The 27,100-nt window shown below is 39.4% G+C and overlaps 2 protein-coding genes across 9 annotated transcripts in view; both read right to left on the minus strand.

The window, feature by feature from the left end:
• Nucleotides 1–1,448: 1,448 nt before the first annotated feature.
• elk4 (ETS transcription factor ELK4) lies at nt 1,449–11,183 on the minus strand. 8 transcript variants are annotated; one of them, XM_053653324.1, is made up of 8 exons: nt 10,741–11,183; nt 8,861–9,000; nt 8,493–8,707; nt 7,700–8,380; nt 5,827–6,021; nt 4,857–4,904; nt 3,684–3,800; nt 1,449–2,647 (listed from the first exon to the last, which is right to left on the minus strand). In XM_053653324.1, the coding sequence occupies exons 2-8, from the start codon at nt 8,865–8,867 to the stop codon at nt 2,546–2,548; spliced, it is 1,365 nt and encodes a 454-aa protein (XP_053509299.1). In that variant the 5' UTR covers nt 8,868–9,000; nt 10,741–11,183; the 3' UTR covers nt 1,449–2,545. The 8 variants fall into 8 exon arrangements, with proteins under 8 accessions (XP_053509299.1, XP_053509303.1, XP_053509302.1 ...); XM_053653328.1 differs by lacking the exon at nt 8,861–9,000 and adding an exon at nt 9,937–9,996; XM_053653327.1 differs by lacking the exon at nt 8,861–9,000 and adding an exon at nt 9,830–9,996.
• Nucleotides 11,184–12,116: 933 nt separating this feature from the next.
• Nucleotides 12,117–27,100, minus strand: part of LOC128624689 (solute carrier family 45 member 3-like) — a 28,206-nt gene continuing 13,222 nt past the window's right edge. Inside the window, exons 5-8 of the mRNA XM_053652351.1 lie at nt 26,645–26,910; nt 26,104–26,519; nt 19,560–20,459; nt 12,117–19,239 (exon numbers count right to left, since the gene is read on the minus strand). Of these exons, the coding sequence (XP_053508326.1) occupies nt 19,071–19,239; nt 19,560–20,459; nt 26,104–26,519; nt 26,645–26,910 (1,751 nt within the window). The 3' untranslated portion in view covers nt 12,117–19,070. The remainder of the gene's footprint in view (nt 19,240–19,559; nt 20,460–26,103; nt 26,520–26,644; nt 26,911–27,100) is intronic.

Here is a 27,100-nt window from a genome sequence, read left to right on the forward strand (position 1 = left end):
CTTTAGGTTGATTTGCTCTTCAAGTGCTCACGTTGCGCGTGTGCACTGAGCGAATAATAACGCCAGGCTGCGTGTGGCCGTGAATCCAGTTCTGTGTTTGAGTCGTGGCTTTGCGAGATCCTAATTCAACACAATGATAGAGGTAGGATTTTGCGTTGTGCAAATATTACATATGTATTTCCTGGATTTAATCATAGGTGTAGGAATTTGCTGGCTTCAGTAATCGAAAGGAATTTATTTGACAAAGACGCCACACTGCAAATGATCTCGACTGTAGAAGGTGGAAACTTATGGAACGAGAAACATACTACTACAGTGTGAATTTATGTGTAACCTACAAATCTTTACATGAATTTGGAAATAAAGCTTTGTAGTTGATTGAAATCATATTAATAGTGTATTCCATGGCCGGAATTTGTGTCCAAGGCTTCAAATACAAGATGCTAATCAAGTGTAGAATTTTTTTTTCCCAAAACACTGCATCTGGGGACTTCAGGAAAACAAAGGAGCACATATTTGACTTCTCTCAATTCAGTCTGAGCCAATTCAGTCATGTTTTGAAAATTCAAGTCTGAATTTGAAGAACTGCGTCTGAAATGGACTGTGCCACCAAAAAACCTAATTTGAGTCTTCTACACCTGATTATTATAAAACTGAATTTGAAACCATGCACACATTCAAACCATGGAATAGAATTTCAATTTGATGTAATTCAACTATAAAAGTTCATTTAGAAATGCAAAATTATACTTTTAAATTCAGATTGTAGTGACATTTTTCATTCCATAGAAATTAGCTGAAATTTGTCATCAACAAAAGTACCAAATTAAAAGACCTGGCTGTTTTACACAGTTGTAAATCTATGCCTTGTTTCTACAGAATATTTGCACCAATAGGAACTTGAATTTTGTACATTTCATTTATATTTAAATTTACTTTAAATATAAATATTAAATATTTACTTCTATTATATCTATTTCTACTCCTTTATGCTTCCATGTGAAATTAAGTTCAACCAAACTGAACATGTATGCTAGTCTTTTAAAACCAGATTCATATTATACACATTTGAAAACAATCTTATGCACAAATTTCAAGTTCGATTTATTTATTTATTTTCTGGTGGCACAACACTTAAATTCAGATTCAAGATTGTATGTAAAAGTAAAGCACAGATTCAGCTGTTGAGTTTTCAGCCTAATTGAATCTGAATTCGATATGGTGAATTAGAAATGTGGTGCCTGCCAAAATTGACATTTTGACTATTTTAATGTTTAATTAAAAAAATTATTTTTTAAAGCATTAAAAAATTCCAAAGTCTAGTGGCTTAAATATAATTTCCAGATATTCTTTATATTTCTTTGTATGTAAAATTACAAAAATAGCTTTTCCAGAAGAATCCAGGGCTATTTTTTTATATATATATATATATATATATATATATATATATATATATATATATATTCTTTTTTTTTTTCTTTTCACTTTTGACACCTGAATTCAACTTATGTCTTGAAACCTCCACGATATACGCATATATCTCTTGAAAAATAGTAGGATTGCTATAAACTCTATTTGAACAGCCGATACAAAAATAGGCATCTGGATGTTTAGAGTCCCTGTGTCTTATTTTTTCATAACCAAACTAGATTACAATCTCGCGATATTTCTGAAAAGAGTTTTAAACGTCTGAGACTTAATTAGTGCGTAAGTGCGTTGTTAAGTGACTGTTACAAGCGTTTGTGTGTCAAGGTGCTTGTAGATTTATGGCAACGAAAAAAAAAAGGTGCAAAATGAATGGATTGACCTGACAGAGAGGCAATTTACATATATGATGCCTCACGATGTAGAAGTAGGGATGCATCGATAGTCACCTTGTATCAGTAAAATAGGTAGCTAATATGCTTTGAAATCAACTTGGCTAACCTTTATACAAAGAACATGGTTTCCTGATCGCTGTTTAAACTGGGGCAACATAAAATAAGCAAAATGGTCTGTATGTGATTAGATACTAAGCAGGTTACTCATTTCGGTATGTACGAGCACCAAGAAACATACTTGGTCAGGGGAATCGATGCATCCCTATGTAGAAAGTATAAAAAGAAAATCAGTATCACGTAAGAATCGCTGTAATAGGAGTGAAAACTCCTGAAGAAACAAACTGCGATTACAGTGATTCCCTGAAAGCCAATCTCCGAAAACAACCCAAACACTAGCAAATTGAAATGACGAAGTTAACACTAATCCTTTCAGGAACTACGCTCCGATGGCTCGACGTCCATTTGAGCAAAGAGAACACCATCACAACTCTCCCTCCAGGCTGAAGACGAAGTTCCACATGAAACCCGTAATGAAGGTCCTAATCACTCATCGCCTTAGTCACCAGAAGGGAGAATTTGGTCAACAGGTAACACGCGGTGGGTCTGCATCTTAACACGGACAAACAAAGGTGTGGGATGAGGATGTGTGTGTGTTTTGTGTAAAGGCAAACCCACCAATCGCAGCAGTCTATTTTGCTTTTTTTCCTTCCTTTTTTTTTATCCTCTTATGTCTTCTGTGGGTCTGGAGAAAGCGGTCCTGGTGTGTTGGTGCCGTCCAGACTGTGTACCGGCACTGAGAACTGGCTGGAGCTCAGGACGGACGGAAACTACGGAGATAGAAGATGCAAAGAATATCAAGGAGGGAAAAAAAGGGAGTCAAAACTTCAGTATCAAAGTCAGCCACTAAAAAGCTTTTGCGTATTTACTTACATACTTAGGTACTTAATTGCATACTTATTTACTCACTTGAGTACTTGCTTGCATGCTTACCTATTTAGACACTCACCGTCCACTTTTATTAAGAACACCTGTATACTTGTCCGTTTATGCCGTTATCTAATCAGCCCATCATGTGGCGGCACAATGCATAAAGTCACGCAGATACAGGTTAAGAGCTTCAGTTAATGCTCACATCAAACATCGGGGGGGGGGGGGGGGGGGGGGTTGATCTCTGTGACTTAACTGTGGTTCAAGCTGCCAGGAAGTCTATAGTAGCTCAAATAATCACTCTTTACAACCGTGGTGAGCAGGAAAGCATCTCAGAATGCACAAAACATCAAAGCTTGAGGTGGATGAGTTACAACAGCAGAAGGTTCCACTCCTGCAGTCATGTGGTGTTGTAGCTCCTCCACCACAAGGTTTGAAGTTTTGTGTGCTCTGAGATGCTTTTCTGCTCACCACGGTTGGAAATAGTGATTGAGTTACTATAGACCTCCTCGAACCAATCAGCCATTTCCAAGGCGTTTCCACTCACGGAACCATCGCTCACTGTGTTTTTTGCACCATTCTATGTAAACTCTAGAGATGTGTGTGTGCGTGTGGCGAAGTGTGGAAATTCCAGATCAGCAGTTTCTGAAATACTCAAACCAGCCCATCTGTTACCGACAACCACTCCACGGTTAAAATCACGGAGATCACACTTCTTTTTCATTTTTTTTTTAAAAACATTTTGTCTTTCTTGACTGCCGGCACACAATTTTACGTGTAATCCTCTGAGCCTGCATTGTTTAACTTTTTTTCCCCTATTTTAAAGACAAGGCTGAAAAATAAAATAAAACAAACTGAGCACGGTGACTCACACTGGCTGGATGCAGAAGACGGATTAATAACAGGATGTGAAGATGAGCTGAAAAGAAGACTCACCTGAAAGAGTGTGTGCGCGCCTTGTCTTCGGGCCGGGCTGATGGGAGCGACGGGACTGAGCGTGCTCCAGAAATGGATGTTGGAGAGCAGAGGGCTTGGTGTGAGCAACAAGGGTGTCTACGGCAAAACCAGTAACAACCAATCAGCTTCCGTGCTTACCTTACCTTCCTTTTCTGTTCACTGTTTAGCTGCAACATTTTATTTTAAAGTACACAGTCATTCATCTTCATTTCAGTTAATAGCTGTAAAAAAGAAAAATCTCTATACACAACACTACTGCAAATATAACCCACAGAATGTCATCGGCATCTTTCTATACTAAAGCGGTGTTGAATTCCGATTGGCTGGAAGGTGTTGATTTAATTTTCCGTAACAGCAGCAGGTTTATATTAATGCACAGGTTTGAACAGGTATTGCTCCACGTAAACCGATTATATGATGATTTCTGCGTGGAGATGTTCACCATTTATGGAAGGAGTCTCCAGTCTCGGTACTTTCTGACTGTTGAGGGAATGTTTATAGCTGCTGTAATGTCAGTGTAAACAGGAACTAACTTTGTGTTTGTGGACCTTCCACAACATTAAATGTAACTATAAGTGGACAGAAAGTACCGGGTCATTCTCTAATAAATAAAGAAATGTTAAAATCGCTGTGGGATAGGACACGGCAGGTAACGGCACTTCATCATCACACCACCCAGTCGTTGGTTATTTTCCTACGACAGCGTTTCTTGGCACTTTGACCCGAATAGAACGTTAAGGTTCGTTTCCGAATATCTGATCCGATATGAAACGATGATAAACGTGTAAAAATGTTTTGTTACACTCTGTAACAATGCAACTAGGGGGGTGTTTGAGGAACATTGTAAAAAGCACTCTCGTTGTAGTTGATTCATTTTAGGAAATAGAGGAAACCCACACGGGTGTAAGGGTAACAACATAAAAAGTCAAAAACAATACAATCCCTCGTCTGTCACGTAATTTAAAAAAAAAAAGATGGCAGAGAGACAGCTGAGTGCCGTCATCTGGAGCCCAGCAAATATCTGATCATAAAATCAGCCATTGTGTGGCCTTAATGAGGTCATCCATCAAAGCGTCATTCAACCAAATCTCATCACGACCCCTGTGGGTGCGAGTAACCCACCCATGCAGACGGTTTCACAGCAAAACTAACCTCCAAAACTGGTGCGTTACTGCCATCTACTGTCCGAATAACAAGCCTCTGAGTGGAAAAGAGTGAGATTATTAGTCCATATTATCAACAGAAAGCTGTAAGGGGAATATTACAGCCTCCAGAAATGTATTTCACAACATGTCGCTTCTGTGGTGGCCTGGGAAAACCCTTCACATGGTCAACTTTGGACATTTCATACTATAGAAATGAACTGAAACCGAAATATCTATCTCTCTCGTTTGCATGTGTATCAACCACAAAAAAAAGGAAAACAACTCGTTTCTTTGCAATTCCTCTGAAAGAAAGACCTACCTCTACATTTATATATATATATATATATATAAAAACATTGCTGAGAAAACTGAAAGAATTATCAACATCATACACATCAGTCTCCTGGTGAATGGTTAATTAATATTAATTAATCAAAAGTAATTCAGTAAATATTATTAAAAATCACAAGAAAACACATTAATTCATCACAGACTTAACTATTTTTTTATTCATATTTAAAACAATAAGGGGAAAAATATAATGATTAAATAACATATAAATCATTTATTAAGTGCTTTGGCTTAAAGACGGCTTGGTCCGCTATTTTCTCACGTGAATGTGATGATTTACGGGCAAGTCCGACCTGAACAAACAGTGGCATCAGCAAATTGCGAAGCTACTGTGAGTTATAGAGCTCTGACGGAGCCGAGCGTTTGTCTTACGGTGCCGCTGTTTTCAGTGCAATAGTGGCGTACTGTGTGGTGTTGAAAAAAATGGATGAAAAAAAAAACAAGGTGGAAGATCGGATTGTAGCCACTAGGTGTCGGGACAGTCCCCGGAGAAAACCGCCATATGTGCGGCAAAAAAAAGGAGAGAGAACGCAATCGCAAGTGATGCAACATTGTGATGATTTTGTAACCTGTAATCAAAACACTGGCAGTAAATCAAAGACCTGGGATGGAGGGAGGATACTGACCTGCAGGAAGGCCGGCGTGAGCGAGGCTGTAGGGAGCGACGGACTGGACAGGTTGAGTGGACTCAAGTCCGAGCTGCTCACCAACAGCGTGGGCATGATCTCCAGCCCTCGGGGCTTCTTCGACGTTTTGCCGCTCTGACTACGGCTCAGGTACAGAGACAAGTCCGAACAGCTGGATTCAGACGAGGGTTGAACCTGGGGCAGACAAGTGTCAAACATTCAGCGTATATGGAAGGAGTGTCCAGTGTCAGTGCATTGTCAGACCACGGGAAAGTCTTCAAGATAGAGGAGTTTATGCATTGTGGTTTCTCGGTAACTTGACAAGCTGCGTTTTAGGTCTTATTATCTTCAAAGGAGAATTTCGTGATGGATCGACTGTTTATAGCTGCTATAACGCAAGTAATAATTCTCACAGTGTTTTTTTTGCAGGCGAAGCGCTGAATCTAAGTGCAAATTCACTCCCTGACAGTAGATGGCGGTTATTGAAAAGCAGAAATACCCTGATAAACAAGCTGGTGCTGCACGACTTTCCGTTTCTGACATCTGCTTATCACTGAGAAGAAGAAAAGTGCCAGTATTTAAATCTTTGAACGCACTTTTTTCGAACCGGCTCACTGAAAATGGATGTTACGTATGGAAATGTATGGTATTTGGTGATTTGGCCATGGCAACACATGCTTCTTTAAAGATAAATTCTTGTTTAAAGTTCTAATTTTAAACAATATACTCTCTTTACATAAGTAACGATCTGAATACATTCAAAGTCACAGCAATAGCACTCGCATACTTTTGGGACGGGGTGGGTGAGTATAAGGCAACTATTGTTGTGCCCAAAAAACGTTATTGTTCCTGCAAATTGATGAAGTGTTGATTGAATATGAATAGCCTTTTTTGTGGTCAATATAATAATACAATGACACAATTATGGTGCACTTAGCTATTTGAATAAGAGGTCAAGAATACTTATATGCACATATATATATATATTATATATATATATATATACATACATACATACATACATACATATACACACACACACACACAGTATCTCACAAAAGTGAGTACACCCCTCACATTTTTGTAAATATTTGATTATATCTTTTCATGTGACAACACTGAAGAAATGACACTTTGCTACAATGTAAAGTAGTGAGTGTACAGTGTGTCTAACAGTGTAAATTTGCTGTCCCCTCAAAATAACTCAACACACAGCCATTAATGTCTAAACCTCTGGCAACAAAAGTGAGTACACCCCTAAGTGAAAATGTCCAAATTGGGCCCAATTAGCCATTTTCCCTCCCCGGTGTCATGTGACTTGTTAGTGTTACAAGGTCTCAGGTGTGAATGGGGAGCAGGTGTGTTAAATTTGGTGTCATAGCTCTCACACTCCCTCATACTGGCCACTGGAAGCTCAACATGGCACCTCATGGCAAAGAACTCTCTGCGGATCTGAAAAAAATAATTGTTGCTCTACATAAAGATGGCCTAGGCTTTAAGAAGATTGCCAAGACCCTGACACTGAGCTGCAGCACGGTGGCCAAGACCATACAGCGGTTTAATAGGACAGGTTCCACTCAGAATAGGCCTCGCCATGGTCGACCAAAGAAGTTGAATGCACGTGCTCAGTGTCATATCCAGAGGTTGTCTTTTGGGTCTTCAGTGTTGTCACATGAAAAGATATAATCAAATATTTACAAAAACATGAGGGGTGTACTCACTTTTGTGAGATACTGTATATATATATATGTGTGTGTGTGTGTGTGTGTGTGTATGTGTATCCATTGCAAAATAAATACAATGCACTGTCAATCATCGGATTATCACTTGCATATTTTCAGGGAAGAGACAAAGAAACAAACAAAGTATTTACCTGTAGCTGCAGCTCTGTAGGCTGAGAGGAAATGGACTCGACGTCCGTGTCAATGATCAGCTCCTTGGAGTCGGCGAGTGTGCTGGGAGAGGGCGAGGGACATCCCAGAGAAGGAGAAATGCCTGAGAGGATGATGTTCATTGGTGCTGCGTCAGTACCAGAGTTCACCTCGAGCGGCGTGGTGGGAGTGAGCTGCTTTTCCTCAGGCTCTGATGTCTGGATCGGGGGCTGAACCGGCTGCGCGGGCGGAGTCGGCTTCTCCGTCACGCTCTGCGTAGGCGCTTTCATCAGAGGCGGGGTCCCAAATTTGATGACCGACGGAGGCTGCGCGGCTTCCTTCTTCTCTGCCATCTTCTCTCCGGGGTTTTCCATCTTGATGGACTTGAAGAGCTGCGTTCCTGACTGGAGAGAGGTCAATGTGAAGGACGTGTACAGACCTGAGTGGATGTAGTCGTTCCGGCCAGATGATTTGGGCTGGCTCGGAGCCGCACTGCCTGGTTTGAAGGTGTCCTTGGTCGGTTTGTTGCCCACTGGTTGGCCTTTGTTTGGTTGTTGCTCGGGAGAAGGAAGGGGACTCGCTTCGGTCCCCTCAGCTCGGGCTGCGTAATCAGCTTTTAAAATGTCCGGGTAGGAGACGAAGCGGTATACAAACTTCTGCCCGTTTACTTTCTTAATTATGTTCTGGGAGAGGGAGGGGAAACGTTTATTCGGAAGAGAAGCAACTATCTGAGTGGATTTATGTGGATATGTATATAAACAAATTACGGATACATAAAACTCATGCGTCACTGACCTTGTCGTAGTAGTAGCGCAGGGCTCGGCTTAGCTTGTCGTAGTTCATGCTGGGCTTGTTCTTGCGAGCGCCCCACAACTTGGCCACCTGCTCAGCCTGCAGCAGCTTGAACTCGCCATCCTCGTTGGTCCAGCAGATGAGCTGCTCATTGCCAGGGTCCAGCAGCAGCTGCAGCAGGAACTGCCACAGGGTCACTGAGCTGTCCATGCTCTCCTCTATGAGACAGAAAAACAGCCTGCGTTATGTATAACTACCTTGCTATCCACCAACGCTAGGAATTGGGCCATGGTCACCGGCCGTGCCTTAATTCTCGCATTGACTCGGCTTTTCTCAGATATCTTGATAAAGCTCATGATGGACGTTCTTACCACTCATTTAACAAACAGGAAACGTTGGGTCGTGACAGATCCGGAAGGGGACAGATAGTGAAAACCGAGTACTCTTGATCTGAGGGCAACACGACTACTCACTCAGCATGATTGTGCTGCTGAGTAACCAGGAGCCAAACCTGTAACGACAAACCGCAGCGCCTGAGCCAACAACGGTCTCACAGGTCACTTGCGTCTCATGGTTCGAGGCTCGAATCAGGTTTACTTTCTAAGCATACATCTTTGTATCTAGGTTACGTAACCCCCCCAGAAAAAAAAACAACTTGGCAGCACTCGTCTCGGTTTGATATTCACGGATCGAGGCTCGCCTTGGCTGAGATTCTGACAAATAAATGGTATGCTTTTCACTTTAAAAACGTACATCTTTGTGTGTAAAGTGGAGGAACAAAGCCCTCTGAATAAGCAGACACCGCTGAAGGTGTGGGGGATTCAAGTCTTTTGACGACGTGAATGTACTTGTGCGACGCAGGATTGAGATCACCCCCCGGCGATGTCGTATCAAGTCTGTGTGTGGTTTGTGGACCTGGATCTTCAGTTATTTCTATAAACGATAACCTGATCTATTCTGCGTCTTACTGTGTAGTCAATGTTTTATATGTTAATACGCGGGCATGTCTGTATGTTAATCGATCTAAAGCGAATACTTGTATTTACAGTGAAACACGTTTCACTGTAGAGGCACTATTTTACAGCCATGTTGGTTTGAAGTCACTCAGCTGTAGCTGACTATGTTGAGTAGGACTTTTCAAGTCGATTGGGTGGCGGGGGGGCATTTTATTTGGCTTTTATTTGTTGGCGGTTGAAAGATAGCAAACAAGCCCAGAATCACTCCTGCGTGCAGATGCGAGAACTCACTCCAAGCATTTCGAGCCACCAATCCAACTACAGGAATGTTTTTTTTTTTTTTTTTTTTTTTGAGGGGGTGGAAGGATACTGGAAGAAACCCACGAGCAGACGGTGCGAGACATCACACGGAGCTCAGGCTCGAACCCTGGAGCTGTGAGGAAACACCACAATCCACCGTGCCACCTTGTCTTGTATCAGCACATCCTTACATCTTCTTTAGTTTCTCCAACCACCATGTGGGATCCTCCATCACAATCCTCATGGATGTCCTTATCCAAGAAAGGATTAAAATGCCTTTAGAAAACTAGAATCTTCCAGATTATCCCTATTTCAGTGTCTACAGGCTTTGTAACTACATTCTAATTACTCCAACCTCAACAAGATCATTAAAATGAATGAGCAGTGGAACTGGACTTGGCTATTTGATTATGTTGTGATTTTACACAACACTGCAGTTGTATTATTATTATTATGACCTGGTTTAAAGTTAAAGCATCTAACACAGCTAGCAAAAGTGCACACGTCGCAGTCTGCAACCAAACTACTGCGACCAAAGTTCACTGGCTAGCTAGCAACTCAGTTAGCTACTTAGCTAGCTAGCAAGCACAATTATTTTAGCCACATTTTAGCTTGCTTAAGCTGAGTATTTTTGCATCAGTGGGGAGAAGTAAACACCATGTACACTTGAGCTTTCAGTTTCCATACAGTTAAGTGCTAGCAAGCACTTAGCAACGCGCTAGCTACGTAACTCTTGCTAACTTAGCTTAGCTTTCCAGGTAAACAAAACTAGCTAGTTAGATAGAAAAGAGTTAGCAGTCTGATATTCATCAATACAATGCCAAAAATTATTTATTTTAACTTGGGTTGTTGTTTTTTTTCCTGGAGCGAGTTGATAAATTAGTTTAGGGTTTGGGAATATTTCGAAAGGAGACTAGCTAACCAGCTAAACAACTCACCTTGCTAGCTACGCTAAGTTAGTTATGAATATTCCGCTCAATTATTCATAATCATACCTGCCAAATTCGATCCATCCAAAATATCCGAGTTCTCGCGTCGTAACAAATAAAAAAAACAGCCTTCAAGCCATTTACAGGATTAAAACTCCGAAATTATTATTTTGGTTTTAATCCCATCCCATAGTTTTGTCTTAAACCAAAAACAGGAAGTCTACGTTTCATTCCTGTACTGAGTGAAGTAAAGCCGGGGCTTGGGCTGTGTCCTAAATTCCTCCCACCGTCTAGGCATTGTACACTTTATACAGCACAAAGTAATGTCTCTAACGACCTAAGAAGTGCACTATGTGAAGTACACGGCAGTATTTAAGACGCGACCCAGGAACATTAGTAGAAATGTAGGAAGAAGGGTTGAAAATGGTTTCAAACAAACAAACAAACAAACAAGCAAACAAACTAGCAAGTGGGGTGGCAAGGTTTATTTCAGGGGTGGCAGCTGACACCCTGAGCCACTTCTCAAACCGCACCCTCTCATAGATTTGAGCAACAAAGTTCAGAAATAACAATAATCTTAAATGGATTTATCTGTGTATTTACATTAGATATATTTGGATTTGCCTTTGTATTGATCTGTGATGGTGTGTGAAAACAACCCCATGGATTATATTAATACTTGCCAACTCTTTTCAGGGGAAAGATGCTGACGGCTGTTCAAAAAAGTCGCTGTCAACGGATGACATCATAGACAGACTGGCAGATTCACAGAGTCGCCGTGATCGTTTGCATATCGAAGCGTATTACATAAGAAGGACGGGTCTTTTAAGAAACCTAGAACATTATGGAATAGATTTTGTTGTTTTTTCCAGAATAGAGAGTAATAGATTAAAACATATTTCTTAATGATAGTGGTCTTCTTTTGTCACAGCACCTCAATCAATCTAACAGTTTATGTATTTACAAAACTATATAATTTCTACCAAGAATGTAGACAAAATGAAGCAGTGGTAGTGAGGAGCCAGTTACAGATGGAAATCTTGCTTTAGTATTTGTAAATATTGCCAAGAAGAGAGTTTAAAATGAAGAACGAAGAAGTGCATGTGTGGACAAGTAATGGTGATCACTGATTAGTCATTGGGGAAAAATCGTGATCAGTGATTGGTCATTTGGAACTATGTTGATGAGTGATTAGTCATTGAGAACAATGGTGATCAGTGGTTAGTCATCAGGAAAAATGGCAATTAGTGATTGTTTATTTGTGCGGGTGGTTGTTGGGAACAGTGAAGATCAGTGATTAGTTGTTGAGAACAATGGTGATCAGTGGTTGGTTGTTGAGAACAATGGAGATCAGCGATTGTTTGTTGGGAACAACGATGAGAACGGATTGGAAGTTGGAAACAAAAGTGATCAGTGATTGGTCATTGGGAGCAATGGTGGTCAGTGATTGGTCATTTGGAACTATGTTGATGAGTGATTAGTCATTGAGAACAATGGTGATCAGTGGTTGGTCGTCAGGAACAATGATGATTAGTGATTGTTTTTTTGTTGTTTTTTTAAACAATGGTGATCAGTGGTTGGTTGTTGAGAACAAATAAGATCAGTGATTAGTTGTCGGGAACAAAGCGACTGGTTGTTCCCAACAACGGTGATCGGTGATTGGTTGTTGGGAACAACGACGTGAAGTGATTGGAAGTTGGAAACAACGGTGATTGTTGGGAATATCACTGGGCTCATGCAAATGTGATTCAGTCAGATCTTACACACTCATTCAGTTGAGTGAATTTGCTGTCCCAACTTTTATAACCAGCAGCTGTGATGCGAGCTGTAGAGCTGTATCAAGTAGTCACTAGGACTTGTCGCTTGGCTCTTTTTTAAACATAAAATTGCTAAAAGGGTCTAAAGTGTACAAATCTAACAGCAAGGTAAAAAAAAAAAAAAAGAATGGTTGTGGTGTTGTTATTTTGTCTGGGAAAATAAACCAACAGTAAATAGCTGTGCAATAAAACAGCAGGCCCACAGCTTTCAGAAGACTTTTTTATCAATCAGACATTTTTTTATTCAGTCCCTAAACCCGTCAAAATCTGGTGATGCATCAACAGGTTTGAGCGCATCAACAATAAAATTATCCTCTATTAGAAAATGGGGACATTTTTTGTTGACAGTTAAACCTAGGTATCAAAAATGGGCAAAATAGGCATAACTTAAAAAATCCAGTATGACATACCGTACCATTACTGTAAATGAACATTGCAGTACGAATGCTGTAAATATTAATAACAGTACCTACCTGCCAACTCCGCTACCAGTAAGTAAGTGTAAATGTACAGACATATTTTTTTAAACAGTGTGCATCAAAATCGAATCAAATGTTGAAATTCCCACCTTTAAACTTCTCCATCTCCAACGGCTTAATCTTTTACAAACGCCCAGGTTGTTTTTTTTGATGATGGAATGGTATTTTAAACAAAAACAACAGCTGGCTTCTGAACCTGCCAGTTATTCCGAGTCTGCTATGCTTTTTAAACCCACACCAGGCCTTAAAAATTCACCGCAGAGAGCCAGACATTCCTGTTTAACAGGCCGTCCAGCTTCCAGGGCCGATACTCAGATTCCTTTCCCACATGCTTTAGACAACGCTGCAGAGACAATCTGCTACGGAAAAACCCTCGAAACAGCTTCAATTCGGAGACTCTAGGTGGGGAAGATAAACGTGTAATCCAGTACAACAGGCAATATATTACAGTGTCTGTAATATGACATATGTAATATCTTTAATATTTAAAAACCGAGCTGCTTCACCTCCGGTAATTTATCAGAACAACCCAGAAATAATCTTTTCTGACTTTTCCCGGAGGAGTTTGGTCTTTGACAAGCAGGCGACCATATTTTAAATGGAAAAAAAAAACGATCATCTACAATATATAACATATTTAAAGCGTACCTACATAGGGCCTTCATAACATGTTCATAAGCTTTGAATAAATCTCTGTCATAAGACAACGCTGGAGAATTCATGTAGAGCTTATGTCAAAAATTGTGCAGTCACGTTAAGAGATTTTATATAACGTGTATCCGATGTCACAAGAAAAGTGAATAACCCTGTTATAATGCGTAACAGAACGACATGTATTCTTCGACATAATGCAGAAATAATTTTCTCTGACTTTTGCCGGATGAGTCTGGTCTTTAAGGAACAGGCTAACATGCTTTAAAAGAAAAAGGTAGAATGATTTAACGGGTATCTACACAGACCCTTCATAAGACATTCATAAACGCCGCATAAATCTCTCATAAAGCAATCACGGAGGATCCATGTAAAGTTTATGAAGCAGTCATTTCATTCCCATTTACATAGCAACATATATGGGCTTCTGAAATGCGTAGAAAGTATACACTAGTGCTTCATAACAGTGTTATAAAGGCATGATTGAGTTCGAGAACAATATGGGATAATAAATAAATAAATAAATAAATAAATGACTGAATGAATGAATGAATGAATGAATGAATGAATGAAGACGTAGAAGCTGTACATTACAACGGCATGGTGCTTTATATTAGTGTCCTAAACCCAAATTAACACAAGTCTTTCTATTAAGTAGATACATAAATACAAAAGCTGGCATAACAGGTCAATACTTAAAAGAAAATGGCATAAAGCATCATGAATGTTCTTTTGGTCATTAGACAAAAAAACAACAAACACAACAACTGAGAGCTCTTCTATAACCTAAATCATAAAAACTGTAATGTCACCTCACAAGTGTGGGGGGGAAAAGCCTTATATAAATTCTCCAGAATTGCTTTATACTGTAAGAGATTTATGTAATGCTTGTAAATGTGTTATGAACAGCCAAAGCATTGAAAGGCGCTATATGTATTTGGTCTATAAAAAAAAACAAAAAAACAACAAGCTGCTATATTTTAAAAATGTCACATTTCAAGCTCTATACAGTACTTATAAATACTGTTTTAATATTCAAGGTATCTACATTGACCCTTCATAATACATTCATTACACACACACACACACACACATATATGTATGTATATTATATATTATGAATATGTAAAGGATTCTGGAGGATTTCTAAAATAAATAAATAAATTAATTAAAAATGTGCAAATTATAAGCTAGCTTTTAGTATTGATGTTAACACACACGAGTTTGGATATAAACCTTACATAAATCCTCAAGAAAGGCTTTATAAAGGATTTATGAATGCTTATAAACATGAGAAACTAAGATGATGTAGAATTTGGAAGAAGAATCGAGTCCTGTCATTAATGTAAAAAAAAAAATATATAACATAAAACCTCGGTTTTTCATATTTCATAAATAAAAATCCCTCCAATTTCCTTTAATGTTTTTTTTTTTTTTAAATGCTTATGAATGTGTTATGAAGGCCCGTTCCTTCAGAAGAAGTGCAAATTGCGTAACAGTTTTTATGCAACGTGAAAGAACCGCTAGAGCTTTTCAGTGAATTGCTTCTTGTTTTATTGTCGTACATAGGAAAATAACATTTATTTTCTTCAGTTATTCAAAAAAATATAACCTAAACATCTCCAGTTACATGGCTGAGCAGCTATACTGGATGGCTTTAATGTTGAAATTAAAGTGTTAATGCATTAATGCGAGTCTGGTAAGGCAAAGGAGTGAGAGGGAACGGACAGGGAGATGGCCAGCTGCTGAGAAGGAAAAAAAAAATTGGAAAAAAAATATATATAGCACATATCTTCAACAAAGAAGTGAAAAATCAAAAGAGGTCACGAAACGTGTTTCAATACTGGTTTTAAGATGCCCTCATTGACGTCCTCTTAGCAATCTGTGCATGAACTTGTGACACAAAATCCAGATTGAACGTAGAAACTCCAATGTTACGTTCACTGCCAGTCGAAAGTTTATGAATATGCTATTAGAATTTTAGTTCAATCGACCTCATTGTAAAAGTGTTTATTATTAAATGTTTGGTGACTTGAGAAATATTAGCAATGACTACTATACTGGAACAATCTAAATCTAGTCAAATCTTAAAATCACTCGAAATACTCAGAGAGCATGATATGCCAAAAATATATCATATCACATATATCGTATCATATCACAAAGACATTTCTATGATACGCAACTTGCGTCACGATATTAGAAATGTCAAGCAGGACAGCATTAGTGCTGTGTCAAACAAAACGGGGGGGGGGGGGGGGGCCTTATTTTGTGTCTACAAAAATGAATGACTCCACAATGAAAAAGGAGAAAAAACATTTCTATAGATTTAGAATGTTTTTTAAAAACCAAGTGCAAAATTTGATCGTTAAAAACATTTTGAATTATTAAAAAAAAAAGTGGTATCACAAGATCCGTGATATCTCAGAAAAAAATGTATTGTGGCGTAATTTATCACGATATCGATACTATATCGTCACACTGCCCCGCCCTTCTAATTAGACACTTTAGGCACCACGTATTTTTGCTTTCACAATTAATACTAAGAGCTTTTTATCGACAGGCTTAACATTTTTATCCTCCAAACGCGTCCACCTTTAATAAAGCGCTCATTTAGAGTCGCGTTGGGGATCCGACAGCGAGAAGATTACTCTTTCCTTTCCATTTACTTTCCTTTATTCTGAATCGTGTTATTGAACTGAAACAAAACATCCAGGTGTTCAAAAAAAATTTTTTTTTTTTTTTTTTAATGACAGCGTCTTCAATATTTGTTATTTTAATTTACACCACAGCGCTGCCGAATTCTGGATTCTGATTGGTTGGGAGGTGCTGATTAGTTTTCTATTACGGCAGCTCGGACCGTACCACAGCCGCAAATCCCACGGCCCACGTAAACGGATTTTTAAAAAAACATGTATAATTGTTGAATCTGTAAGGAGATGTTTATTTAACGTTTACGGAAGGAGTCTCCAGTGCTGACGCTTTATAACAGTCTAAAGCTGTAACAGACGAGGTTGCATTTTGCGGTTTCTCGATAACGTGACAAGCTGCGTTTTATTAAATTGTCTTATCAACTTCGGGAAACGGTGAGAGACGACGGTGAAGGAATGACCATTTAAAGCTAGTATAATGTAAGCGATAACAGGTGTTAATTTGTTTTACGGACGATTGGAGAATTTGGAATTGTTGATAAATAGCTGTGCTACAAAAATACCAAAACACTTCCGTATGTATTCCTACAACATCACGAATGTCGTTTGTACAGTATTCCTTACGTTTTTGTAACTGCTTTGGCTTTTTAAAACACCTTTGTCCACCATTTTGTTACGTTTTTATATAATCGTAAAATAAAATCGTGTCGGAACGCAGTGATTTCTGGACCTACGGCCGACGATTTCGTTGCTTTCGCAAGATTCCGCCCAAGCGGAAGTGACGAGGGTGTACTAAATACAGTATTGAAACAGAAAAATAACAACATAAAAGCACCCTCGTTATGTGAGCACCACCGACCACTGTAACATGTTACTCGAAGTCTGCTCGTACAAGAGCTGGAGTTAGTAATTAACCAGTAAATTAACCAGTGAAAAATGTAATTAACCATAACACCAGATGTTCCATAAAGGCAATAGTGAGGAAGATTTATGAGCTATTGATCAGCTCTCTTTAAAAGAACGGAACTTAAAGGACGGAGTAAAAAAAAACAAAAACAAACAAACAAAAACCCTTCACTGATTGATGATTTACAATCATAACAGGATAGCTTCATTAATATCGAAACGTTAGAATACGAAATACGAAACATTCATCTGCTACTGATGAACTGAAACACTATACAGCTCTGCTCTTAAACGTAGCTTATAAACCTCAAGTTTGGATTTGCTGTCCCTAGCAGGGATGCATCGATACCGTTTTTTGTTTTTTGAACATTTCCTTTTGTGTTTCAAACAGCGACCGTGAAAAGCGCACACGTAGCGTGTTCGTGTGTTTATGCTACTAGGATCGCTCTTTATAGCATTAGCTATGTAACTTAAAACGAAGTGCTTTAGCTAGCTACATTAGTCTGCTCGTATTGGGCTGCAGGGGAAAAGAGCAGAGTTTTGGGATGGTCCAGAAAAGCGCTTTTGTACAGCTGTATTTAAAGTCCCTCGTCGTTAACGACTCATAACGGAAGAACAACTGCCAATAATTTCACTCGCCTGGCGTCATCTGTAGATATTTTTTCTCGCCTTGTTAGCTTTTACTAGCTGGAGTTTTCTACTGAAGATGGTTTATCAGGAGTAGGAGTAGAAGTAAAGCCACAGTTTGCTCTGAACGCCATCGTTACTCATGAAATACATCCGGATCACCGTCTCTCACCGTCGTCTGTCCGTTAACCCGACAGCGTACATTAGTCTTACGTCACATGGTATCAGGTGATTTATTTATTTTATTTGTTCGAGTACGAGTAAATAAGCACAGTATCTGATACCAGATACCGGTATCTGTATCGATGCATCCCTCTTCCTTTAGCTTATGAGTGTTTTTACAGTACATGAGCGGTAATTCCTTAAAACGTAGTCAAACGCCAAAGTCCCACTGATAACCGGGATCTCTGGTTTGGCATATTAGCCTCTCTCAACAATCTGAAAGAGATTCGAGGCACAGCATAGACGCACTTTAACATGATTTGGTTCAATCAGGGATGTGATTGGGCCGGGAAGAGGACAGGTAGAAAAAAGAAAAGAAAAAAAAAGGGAAATAAAATCAGTAACATCAGGCATTAGTACGAAAAAAAAAAAAAAAAAAAGGTAAGAAAGTTACATCAAGATACATCACGGTACAAAAAAACAATCACACTGGACCTTGCATTGATTTTCAGAGGCAGGAACTGTTAAACCCTTACCTTAAGTGCTATACATTAGATACTATTCCGTGATATAACGATTATCCAATTCAAGCTGAAGTGCATATTTAGAAAAAGAAAAATCAGGATTATCTGTTTGTCCGTTTTAGCATACACAGCATACACAAGACTTTTTTTTTTCACCTTTACAAGCCGGTATACATGATGCTTAGGAAAGACACTGCTTTAAATATAAGGCAGTCTGGAGACATGCTCACATCTGGACTTCGAAGCTTTTTCAAAGTCCTTTTTCCGATTCAGATTACTAGGGAATATTCACAAAAACGCACCAGTTTAGCACCATGCTTATCCTCGTGCCGGATTTTTGCATCAAAATCTCCCAATTCCGATTTCCATCAAGAGCATACAAGGGTAGTGAGTTGTGTGCAGCGGGGCTGCTTCGGGGCTGAACAATCACATCCCTGAGGTTCAAGTTAGCCAGCGTTAGCACCGAGAAAAGCACAGATCTGGAGAAAACTAAGCAAGAGGAAGAAGGAAGGAAGGAAGGAAAGTGGAAAATAAAGGAAGATCTAGCTTTTCACGGTTTAGTGGAAGGACGGTGCTGCTTCAGACGCTCGGTCTGGCCAGTCTGCTCGCGCGCGGGCTCCTGTGCACCTTAGTGTGTTTGGACAGGTGGTCGCTCCTGGCGAACTTCTTGTCGCACATCGTGCATTTGTAAGGCTTCACGCCCGAGTGTGAACGGCGATGACGGGATAATTCATCCGACCGGGAGAACCTACGAGCATAGTAAGGTGAAATTGTTGGGGTTTTAAAAAAAAAGAAAAGAAAATAAAGCACACAATATGGACAAAACACACCTCCTGAACAAGAAAATATATTTATGTGTGATTACTTATACATCTATAGTCAACTTCAGAAATACTGGCACCCTTCATATAAATAAATGGCAATTAATATATAATATAAAATGAAAAAACACATAAAACGAGTGATATTTTAGAATAATATTAAATAATGTCAATAACTGAAACAGGCTAAAAACAATATAGAAATAAAATACATTTGGAAAAAAATGAGAACTGTAAAACCCCTCACCTCCAGCCGCAGTCTGGCCAGCTGCACAGGTATGGCTTCTCCCCTGTGTGTCTTCGGAAGTGGGCCTTCAGGTGGCTGCTCTTGGTATACATCTTCTCGCACCCTGGATGGGAACACTTGTGCACACGCAGGTTTTCCGTGGATGTCCTGGGTGAGCATGGAGGGATGGCTTTGACCAAGCTGGTCGCTGCTATGCCAACCGCCCTAAACGCGATAGGCAACGGGGCGATCTTCACATACTTTTGGTCTTGGCATCCTGTCTCACCCACGATGGGCAGCACGGTCGCAGAGGGCACCGGAGGGTAGAGCAGGGCAACATTCTGCCCACCCTGGACACCCAGCACCAGGTGGGCCACCCGCAGCCCGTTGGCAGGGGGGTTCGTTTGGGGAAGCGGGTGGCTGATCTGCACGGGCTGAATCTGCAGCACCACTGGAGCGCCAACTAACACTGGAGCAGAGCTAGCTGTAGCACTAGTGTTCTGACTAGTGGGGGTTTGGGCGGAAGATTTGACTGTCGTACTGTTTAGCTGACTCGCAGGAGATGGCGCGTCTTTATCTACCGCCTGCTCTGTTTTTGTGTCTGGAATGACGAGGTCTTTTTCTTCTGGATCCATCTTCTCCATCAAGAACTCCTCGATGTCCTCAAGAGTCGGAGAGAAGCTGCTCGAAACGTGCAAGGTGAAATCCGGAAATCTGGGAACTTCCTCCGTGCCTGAAGTGAAGTCAAAGTTCAAGAGACCATCTTCCTCTTCTTCTTCACCCAGACCGGTGGCAGTGTCGCCCGTCTCGGGGCTGGAGCAGGAGACTGAGCTGCCTCCTTCACTGCCCCCCACCTCCATGCAGGGCAGCGTGAGCAGCATAAGCGAGTCATTAGCAATGGCCACTGGTTTATCACTTAATGAAACCATTTATTACAGTCCGGATATTTAAAAAAAAAAAGGCAGGTGAGTGAGGGAGTGTATCACCGCAGGTGCCTCGCTTTAATACCCCTAGAGCACAAGAAAGAAACAAAATTATGGTGGAAGTAAATAACACATAAAGCATTTTAAAGTGTGTGTATTATTAACATGGGATACACGAATGTAAAATTGAAATAAATGCAAACATAACAGAGAATACTCAATCCTATAATCTTATAATATAGCGAACTGGTACACGAAGAAAATATTTGCAATCACTGTTTAAAAATTACACTAGTAAAAATAAATTATGCGACGAAAAAGTGACGTAAAATGTAAAAGTCGACTGAATACAAATAAGCAGGGAAACCGTAAAGAAGTAAAAATTTAAATTGTAAACTTTTAGCCTATGATATAGTCAAATGGAAAATGATTGGCACACCACGACATGCATAGGGGTGCTGATAATTTTGAAATGAGTGTTTTGCAGAAAATAAAAACATTAAACTAGTGAAGAAGACTTAACGTTTTATGTTAAGAAAATGTAATGCAAAAGAAAACCTACACGAATGTGAAGTGAAATGAACACAAAATGTACCATTGAAAAAAATATTTTTGAAAAACGAGCAAAATCTAAGTCACATCGACTCAAACTGTTTTGCCAATAATTTTGCAATTAGTTTTCTAATGCATTAAAATGAAACTATACAACGTCACCATATGTTTAAGCTTTGAACAAGCTCAGTGCATGTTAGTCATATTTTTTTGGAGTTAACTGTATATTATAAATATCAAATAATCGATTTTTTTTTTGTATATTGGATTTCTGTTGCTCTTAAAATGCATGTGTCTTTTTTTATTTTTTTTTATTTTTAAATGAATACTTTGAAAGTCTGTTCTGCGCAAAACGTGCGCAGCCACAATTCCAGTAACGCAAAAAGTGCGTCAGCGCTCCGGATTCGCAAATCGTTTACGTAAAAAAAATCGCGATGGGATTAAAAGAAAAACTCGTAGCTAGTTAACGATCTCAGCAAAAATCCACCTGAAAAACACCCTACACACGTGTCGCAGAGAAAAAGCGCACACGCGAAAAACACGGAATCTGCGTTTTTGCAACGCAGGGTCATCGAGAAGCGCCCCCCATTCCTTTTCCTAAACCCCGCGTGCAACTTTAAACATTACGCATTTAACCGTTACAAAATGACGTATTGTTGCCCATTACCTCCAAAGTGTGACGGATGCAAAGTTCCGGTGTGTAATTAAACAAAACTTGGCCTGGACCTAGGTCCCTTTTTCGTATTATTGTAGCTGAAGATCTCGTCCTTGCCTCGCTTCCATGTTGGCATTTTCTCGGAGGCCCCCCGTCACATGACAACACGGATCCGGTTCCTTCGCGCTGATTGGCTGCTATTCCGGAGGCTCGCCTTCAGTCGACGCGTCTGATTGGTCGCACCGCCACGTTTCATGCATTATTTATTTTGAGGAAAGCCAGGCGAAAGCACGAGGCCACATTTCTGAAAACAGAGCCAGTAAACCATGCAACACAACAAGGGTTCGTGCGTGGTTAAATATCCTCCCCAGTCACTTTATTAGGAACACCACACGAATACTGGGCCCTTTAAATCGCTCACACACACCCAGTTGCACCTGCAAGGACCTGGACTGTTTTATCATATCATAAATTCCAACAGTACACACATCACACACATACACCCCAGATTAATGTACATAATGTCTATAGTATGTATCAAATGCACTTGCATTTTGCAATGTGCATTCTGTACAAAGATATTTATTGTTATTTTCCTGCACTGTATTGTCCTGCAATGTTGGTCACTTTATGTCTTACAGTACGTGCATTATGTGTCTTTGGTCTTTGTAATGTTTGCACAGTTTGGGAACTTGCGAGTAATAATTTCACTGCAAGAATTATAAAACAACATGTTTAAGTGGTAAACATGTAAGGTGCTGTATAGAAGTACACCGAACTCCTTGTCGTGTTCCTGGAACCAGTTTGAGACGAATTGCAGTACTGTGTGCTTTGTGACAAGTGACAAGGAAGAGTACAGCTTAGTACCCTTTGTTTCTGAGGGTGTTTGATGGACGTGACATCCAATAGTCGAGTTGAAAATTGGGTAAACCCAATAATTACCTGGATATCATTCTGAAACTGTGATATTTGGTATCTTCTTTGCCTTCCTAACCGTCAAATCATTTCTGTGATTTGTTTAACATCATTCTCAAACAACTGGCATATCAGACCATGATAGAGTCAAGCCACTGAGCAACTATATGCAACTCGCCATAAATCAGTTTTATGTCGAATTACTGAGAAACTCTCCATTTTAAATGGAAATGTGAGGAATTGGTGGTATGGCGATGAATTTGGAAAAGATGACAATCTATATCATCATAATTATATGGTAATTATTAATAATTATTAAATTATTATTATAATTATAATTACAGATCACTCAGACACAAATTAGTGATGGATGCAACAGTTCTTTATTTACATGTCTTTGCAGTCATTAGAAACAGTCAATAATAATAATAATAATAATAATAATAATAATAATAATAATAATTTTATATTAGTAATAGATGAAGGTCTAAAGATCTGAAATCTGTTCCAGCTTGCCATATTTTTGTCCAGTGAACACACATTTTAATAGTTTGACTTAAAGTTACCTCAGACCTAAAAGTAGGCTGATGCAAGTGAAATTCTATAGATAGCAGCAGGACAAAACTTCCTAGACAAACCTTCTCCTAAAGTGTTGCAATAACAAAAATGACTAGCAACACAATGCAAGCACACCATCTATAATTGAAGATGTATAATTCAATATAGCTTTCAAATAAATATATCCCTTTCAAGTATTTACACCCTTGCATTTTGCAGTGTGGCACCAGAATGGCAGTGAATATCTATTCATGAATATAATATCATTTTATTTTATTTTTTATATGTGTCAATGATTTTACAAACTATATCAACTTCACCCCCCCCCCCCCAATTGCAATATTATGTGTTATTTTGTATACATTATGTCTTTTTCTGGTTGTAACACTACAAAAGGCAGAGAGGTTCAAGGGGGTGAATACTTATGCTATGCACTGTATAATTATGTTCGAATGTAACAGAGAAAACAGACTAAAGTCTATTGTTTATGCTTCAGCCTTACGAATACAGTAAATGTACATTACCAAAGCACATAGCCAGAATCCAGCCTCTGAGGCAAAATTATAAAAATTGTGATAATAAGGGAGTAGTCAGCTAAAATAAAATAAATATAATGACAGTGAGTTGCTTATTTTCATCCAAATTTGTCATGAGAAAGCAAAACATACACAGAAACATTTGTTTTAAAAATAATTAGTTCAGCAATTTACAGAATTTTCTCAAATGTAGTCAAGTGTTTAATATCTGTTTATTGGTGTCTTATCTTGTAAAGTCTTGATTGTGAAATAACAAGGACGTTGAACACTGTTGCTAGGCAACTGAGGAACATGAACACCAAGCACAAGGCCTTTATTTCGCTACCCAGTTTGTAGAAGACTCTTCTACAGACAACATAAAGAAAGCATGGCAGTATAAACAACACAAAAGTGTGAGGAACATCATCGTTTCCCTCAGATATGTTTGTAAATTTCCCAGAAAAAGGTCTCAGTGAGCATTATCACTGTAATTATGGTTAGCATAGAGTGCTAATCAAATTTCTGTGAGCTCCGCCATATTGGGAAACATCAAATTTTTACTTCAAAAGTCAAGAGTAGAACAAGTCTAAAACCTGGACGCATATGTATTATGATTGGGGAGTGAATTATTGAAATATTAAGCATATTATTTAATATTTTTGCTGTTCACTGGAGCAATGGAGCTTTTTTAAATACCTGAATGTTCCACCAAGAGACCACATTTCATCCAAGTTGATATTACTTATAGGTTGACTTGTTGGAGCTATTCAGGTTTGAATTAAACCTGTTCAATTCAAGTGATCAGTGAAAAGAAAAACAGTAATAACTTTGATAAACCTGCATTGTGATGTCCACCATTTTAATAAAATGAAAGGAATCATGGATCGCAATTTAAGAACCAGTGTCTTATGTACCACATGGGAAAAGGATTATTTAAAAAAGCAGAAATACCAGAACAAAATCTCTTCAATACATCTTCCAGTCTCAACATAAACCAAAGAAACAGTCACCTCTACAAATATTCTCTGACAGAGTCCATGATTAAGAAAAGCCAAATAAATACATCATACATTCAAATAAGTTATGAAAGTGTCTGTGAATGAAATGAACTCAAATCATCAATAAATCAATAACACTACGTTCACACTAGCAAACGACTTCATTACACTTCCAAGCTCCTACCCTTGGAAGGAAGTAGCAGAGATCAGTGGTGTCTCTAGTGTGTGTACGTAGCTAGTACAGTTAACTGGCTTTGTTAATCTGCCAGTGAAGCCTAAGACATAACATATTAAAAAATAACCAATTTTCACATAGATTTGTGCATTAGTTAATTTGTGTTTAACTAGTTAGCTTATACAGCTACTATTGTTTCTCATCAGAATGAAGAAATGCCCACAAGAGATAACAACAGCAGTCACTACATGACCACAAGAGACAAACAACAAGTGGCACTACAAGTCACACTTGTCTCTTGCTAGTGTGAAGGTAAATTGCTACAATCCTTTCTCTAACTAGCATGAGACAATAAGCAATAGCATCTATGTATCATGGTGATGAATCCAGATGTAGTAAAACAGATGTGTACTAACAAATGAAACATGTGTATTGAATTTATATTTGTATTTTTACACATTTAGCGAGTGAGAGGATATGGAGTGTGAAAACCAAGTGTGAGATTTTGAGAGAGAAGTCTGAATCCTTCAGTCTCATGTTCATGCTCATGTGAGCAATATTTACACAATGTGTGATCACATTTGCAGTTTTGCACAAAAAAAAATACATTTCCTGTATCGTTGATTTTTTCAGACGACAAAAAAAAAAACAACAGAAAAAGGATCACATTTCACTAGAATTCAAACATGCTTTACTTCTATTATGGTGTAAAAATGGTGTTCTGACACTTTTTTTCCTGCTCGTTTGTTAGCTGAAATGGTCTGACTTAGTTCACCTATGATCAGATAGATAACAAGCAAATTTGAATCTGTCCGAATTCCTTCAGGAGTGGGCAAAATTGGTCAGATTTCCTTGGGAAGCTGGCAGGATTGGACAGAATTGTGTCAGCGGGAGAGATTCATATGAATTCCATCGGGAGTGGGCAAGATTAGTCAGAATTCCATTGGGAGTGGGCAGGATTGGTCAGAACTCCTTTGGGAGTGGGAAGGATTGGTCAGAATTCCATTGGGAGTGGGCAGGATTGGTCAGAATTCCTTTGGGAGTGGGTGAGATTGGTCAGAATTCCTTTGGGAGTGGGAGAGATTGGTGAGAATTCCTTTGGGAGTGGAATTAAAATACCAAATGCACACCTCTAAGTCATGGTGCCTGTATTCATTTGTACATTTAAGGCACTTGTAAACATAACAATGCTCTGTTGATCCAGAATGCACTTGATATGATATATATTTACAGCATTACATGCTATAGATACTGTCAGTCTAAAGATGAGTCACTTTAGCATTTCCATTTCTTGCCTGGTGAAGATGATCCTGCCGGAAAAGACAATGGCTAGCAGGCTGAGGACCGATGCGCACACCATGTAGGCAGTGACGCTGCTGAAAAGCTGCACGATGGAGCCCATGAAGAGTGATGGTATGACTTGCGACAGGAGATATGCACTGTCCAGGATGGCGATGTCCAGACACATCCCTCTCTGAGACTGGTAGGAACCTGGCGATGTGTTCATGTTCAGGGAAACATGGGATTTAAGTGACGAGGAAACAGAGGGTTTGGTCGTGGAGGGCACTGCAGCATGGCCATTCAAACACCCGTTTGGGCTCCGGTACATGGCAGAAATTTGCTTATGAGCTGATTCAACCAGGTCACACCTGCTGGACGAGTGTTTGGTTCTACTGCTGGAAAAAAACACCTGAGTGGGGGGAAAAAAGACTGATTATTCACACATTTCCACATGTAAGTAATATGTGATCATGTGTGAAAAGGTACATTTCAACAGACGTAATGTCCTGAAGATGCACTTGTCCTGCAGCTCACCTGCTTGTCTGAGTGGTAAAGACAGGCGAGTGTGTACGGCAGGATCTGCAGAGTACAGAAGGTGTAACCCGTCGCTGCAGCCATCGCGGTCACCAGGATGACGTTCTTAGAGACTGTCATTACGGCCGTGCTCAACGCCAGCAGTGCCAAGCTACTCAGATAGAGTACACGTGCACCAACACACGCCACCATCCTCTCCATCAGTATCGAGAAGGTCACCGAGGTCACACACTGCAGGAACAGGCCGAAACTGGCCACGCGCACACCTGAACAAATCAAACAGGTAATCCGATTACTCTTCTACACCTGTATACTGTAATAATTTATAATCTCACTCGTCATCAGGCAGCACTCGGAAGAGGAAGGGTTTGAGAGTCTGGTTCCTTTCACGGTTTTGCATTAGGGATCTAAATCTATATCTGGATTTTTGTAAAGGCATCCTCAAGATCTATAATA

Source organism: Ictalurus furcatus, chromosome 21, assembly GCF_023375685.1.
Source record: "Ictalurus furcatus strain D&B chromosome 21, Billie_1.0, whole genome shotgun sequence".
In the NCBI taxonomy this organism is placed as follows: Eukaryota; Metazoa; Chordata; class Actinopteri; order Siluriformes; family Ictaluridae; genus Ictalurus; species Ictalurus furcatus.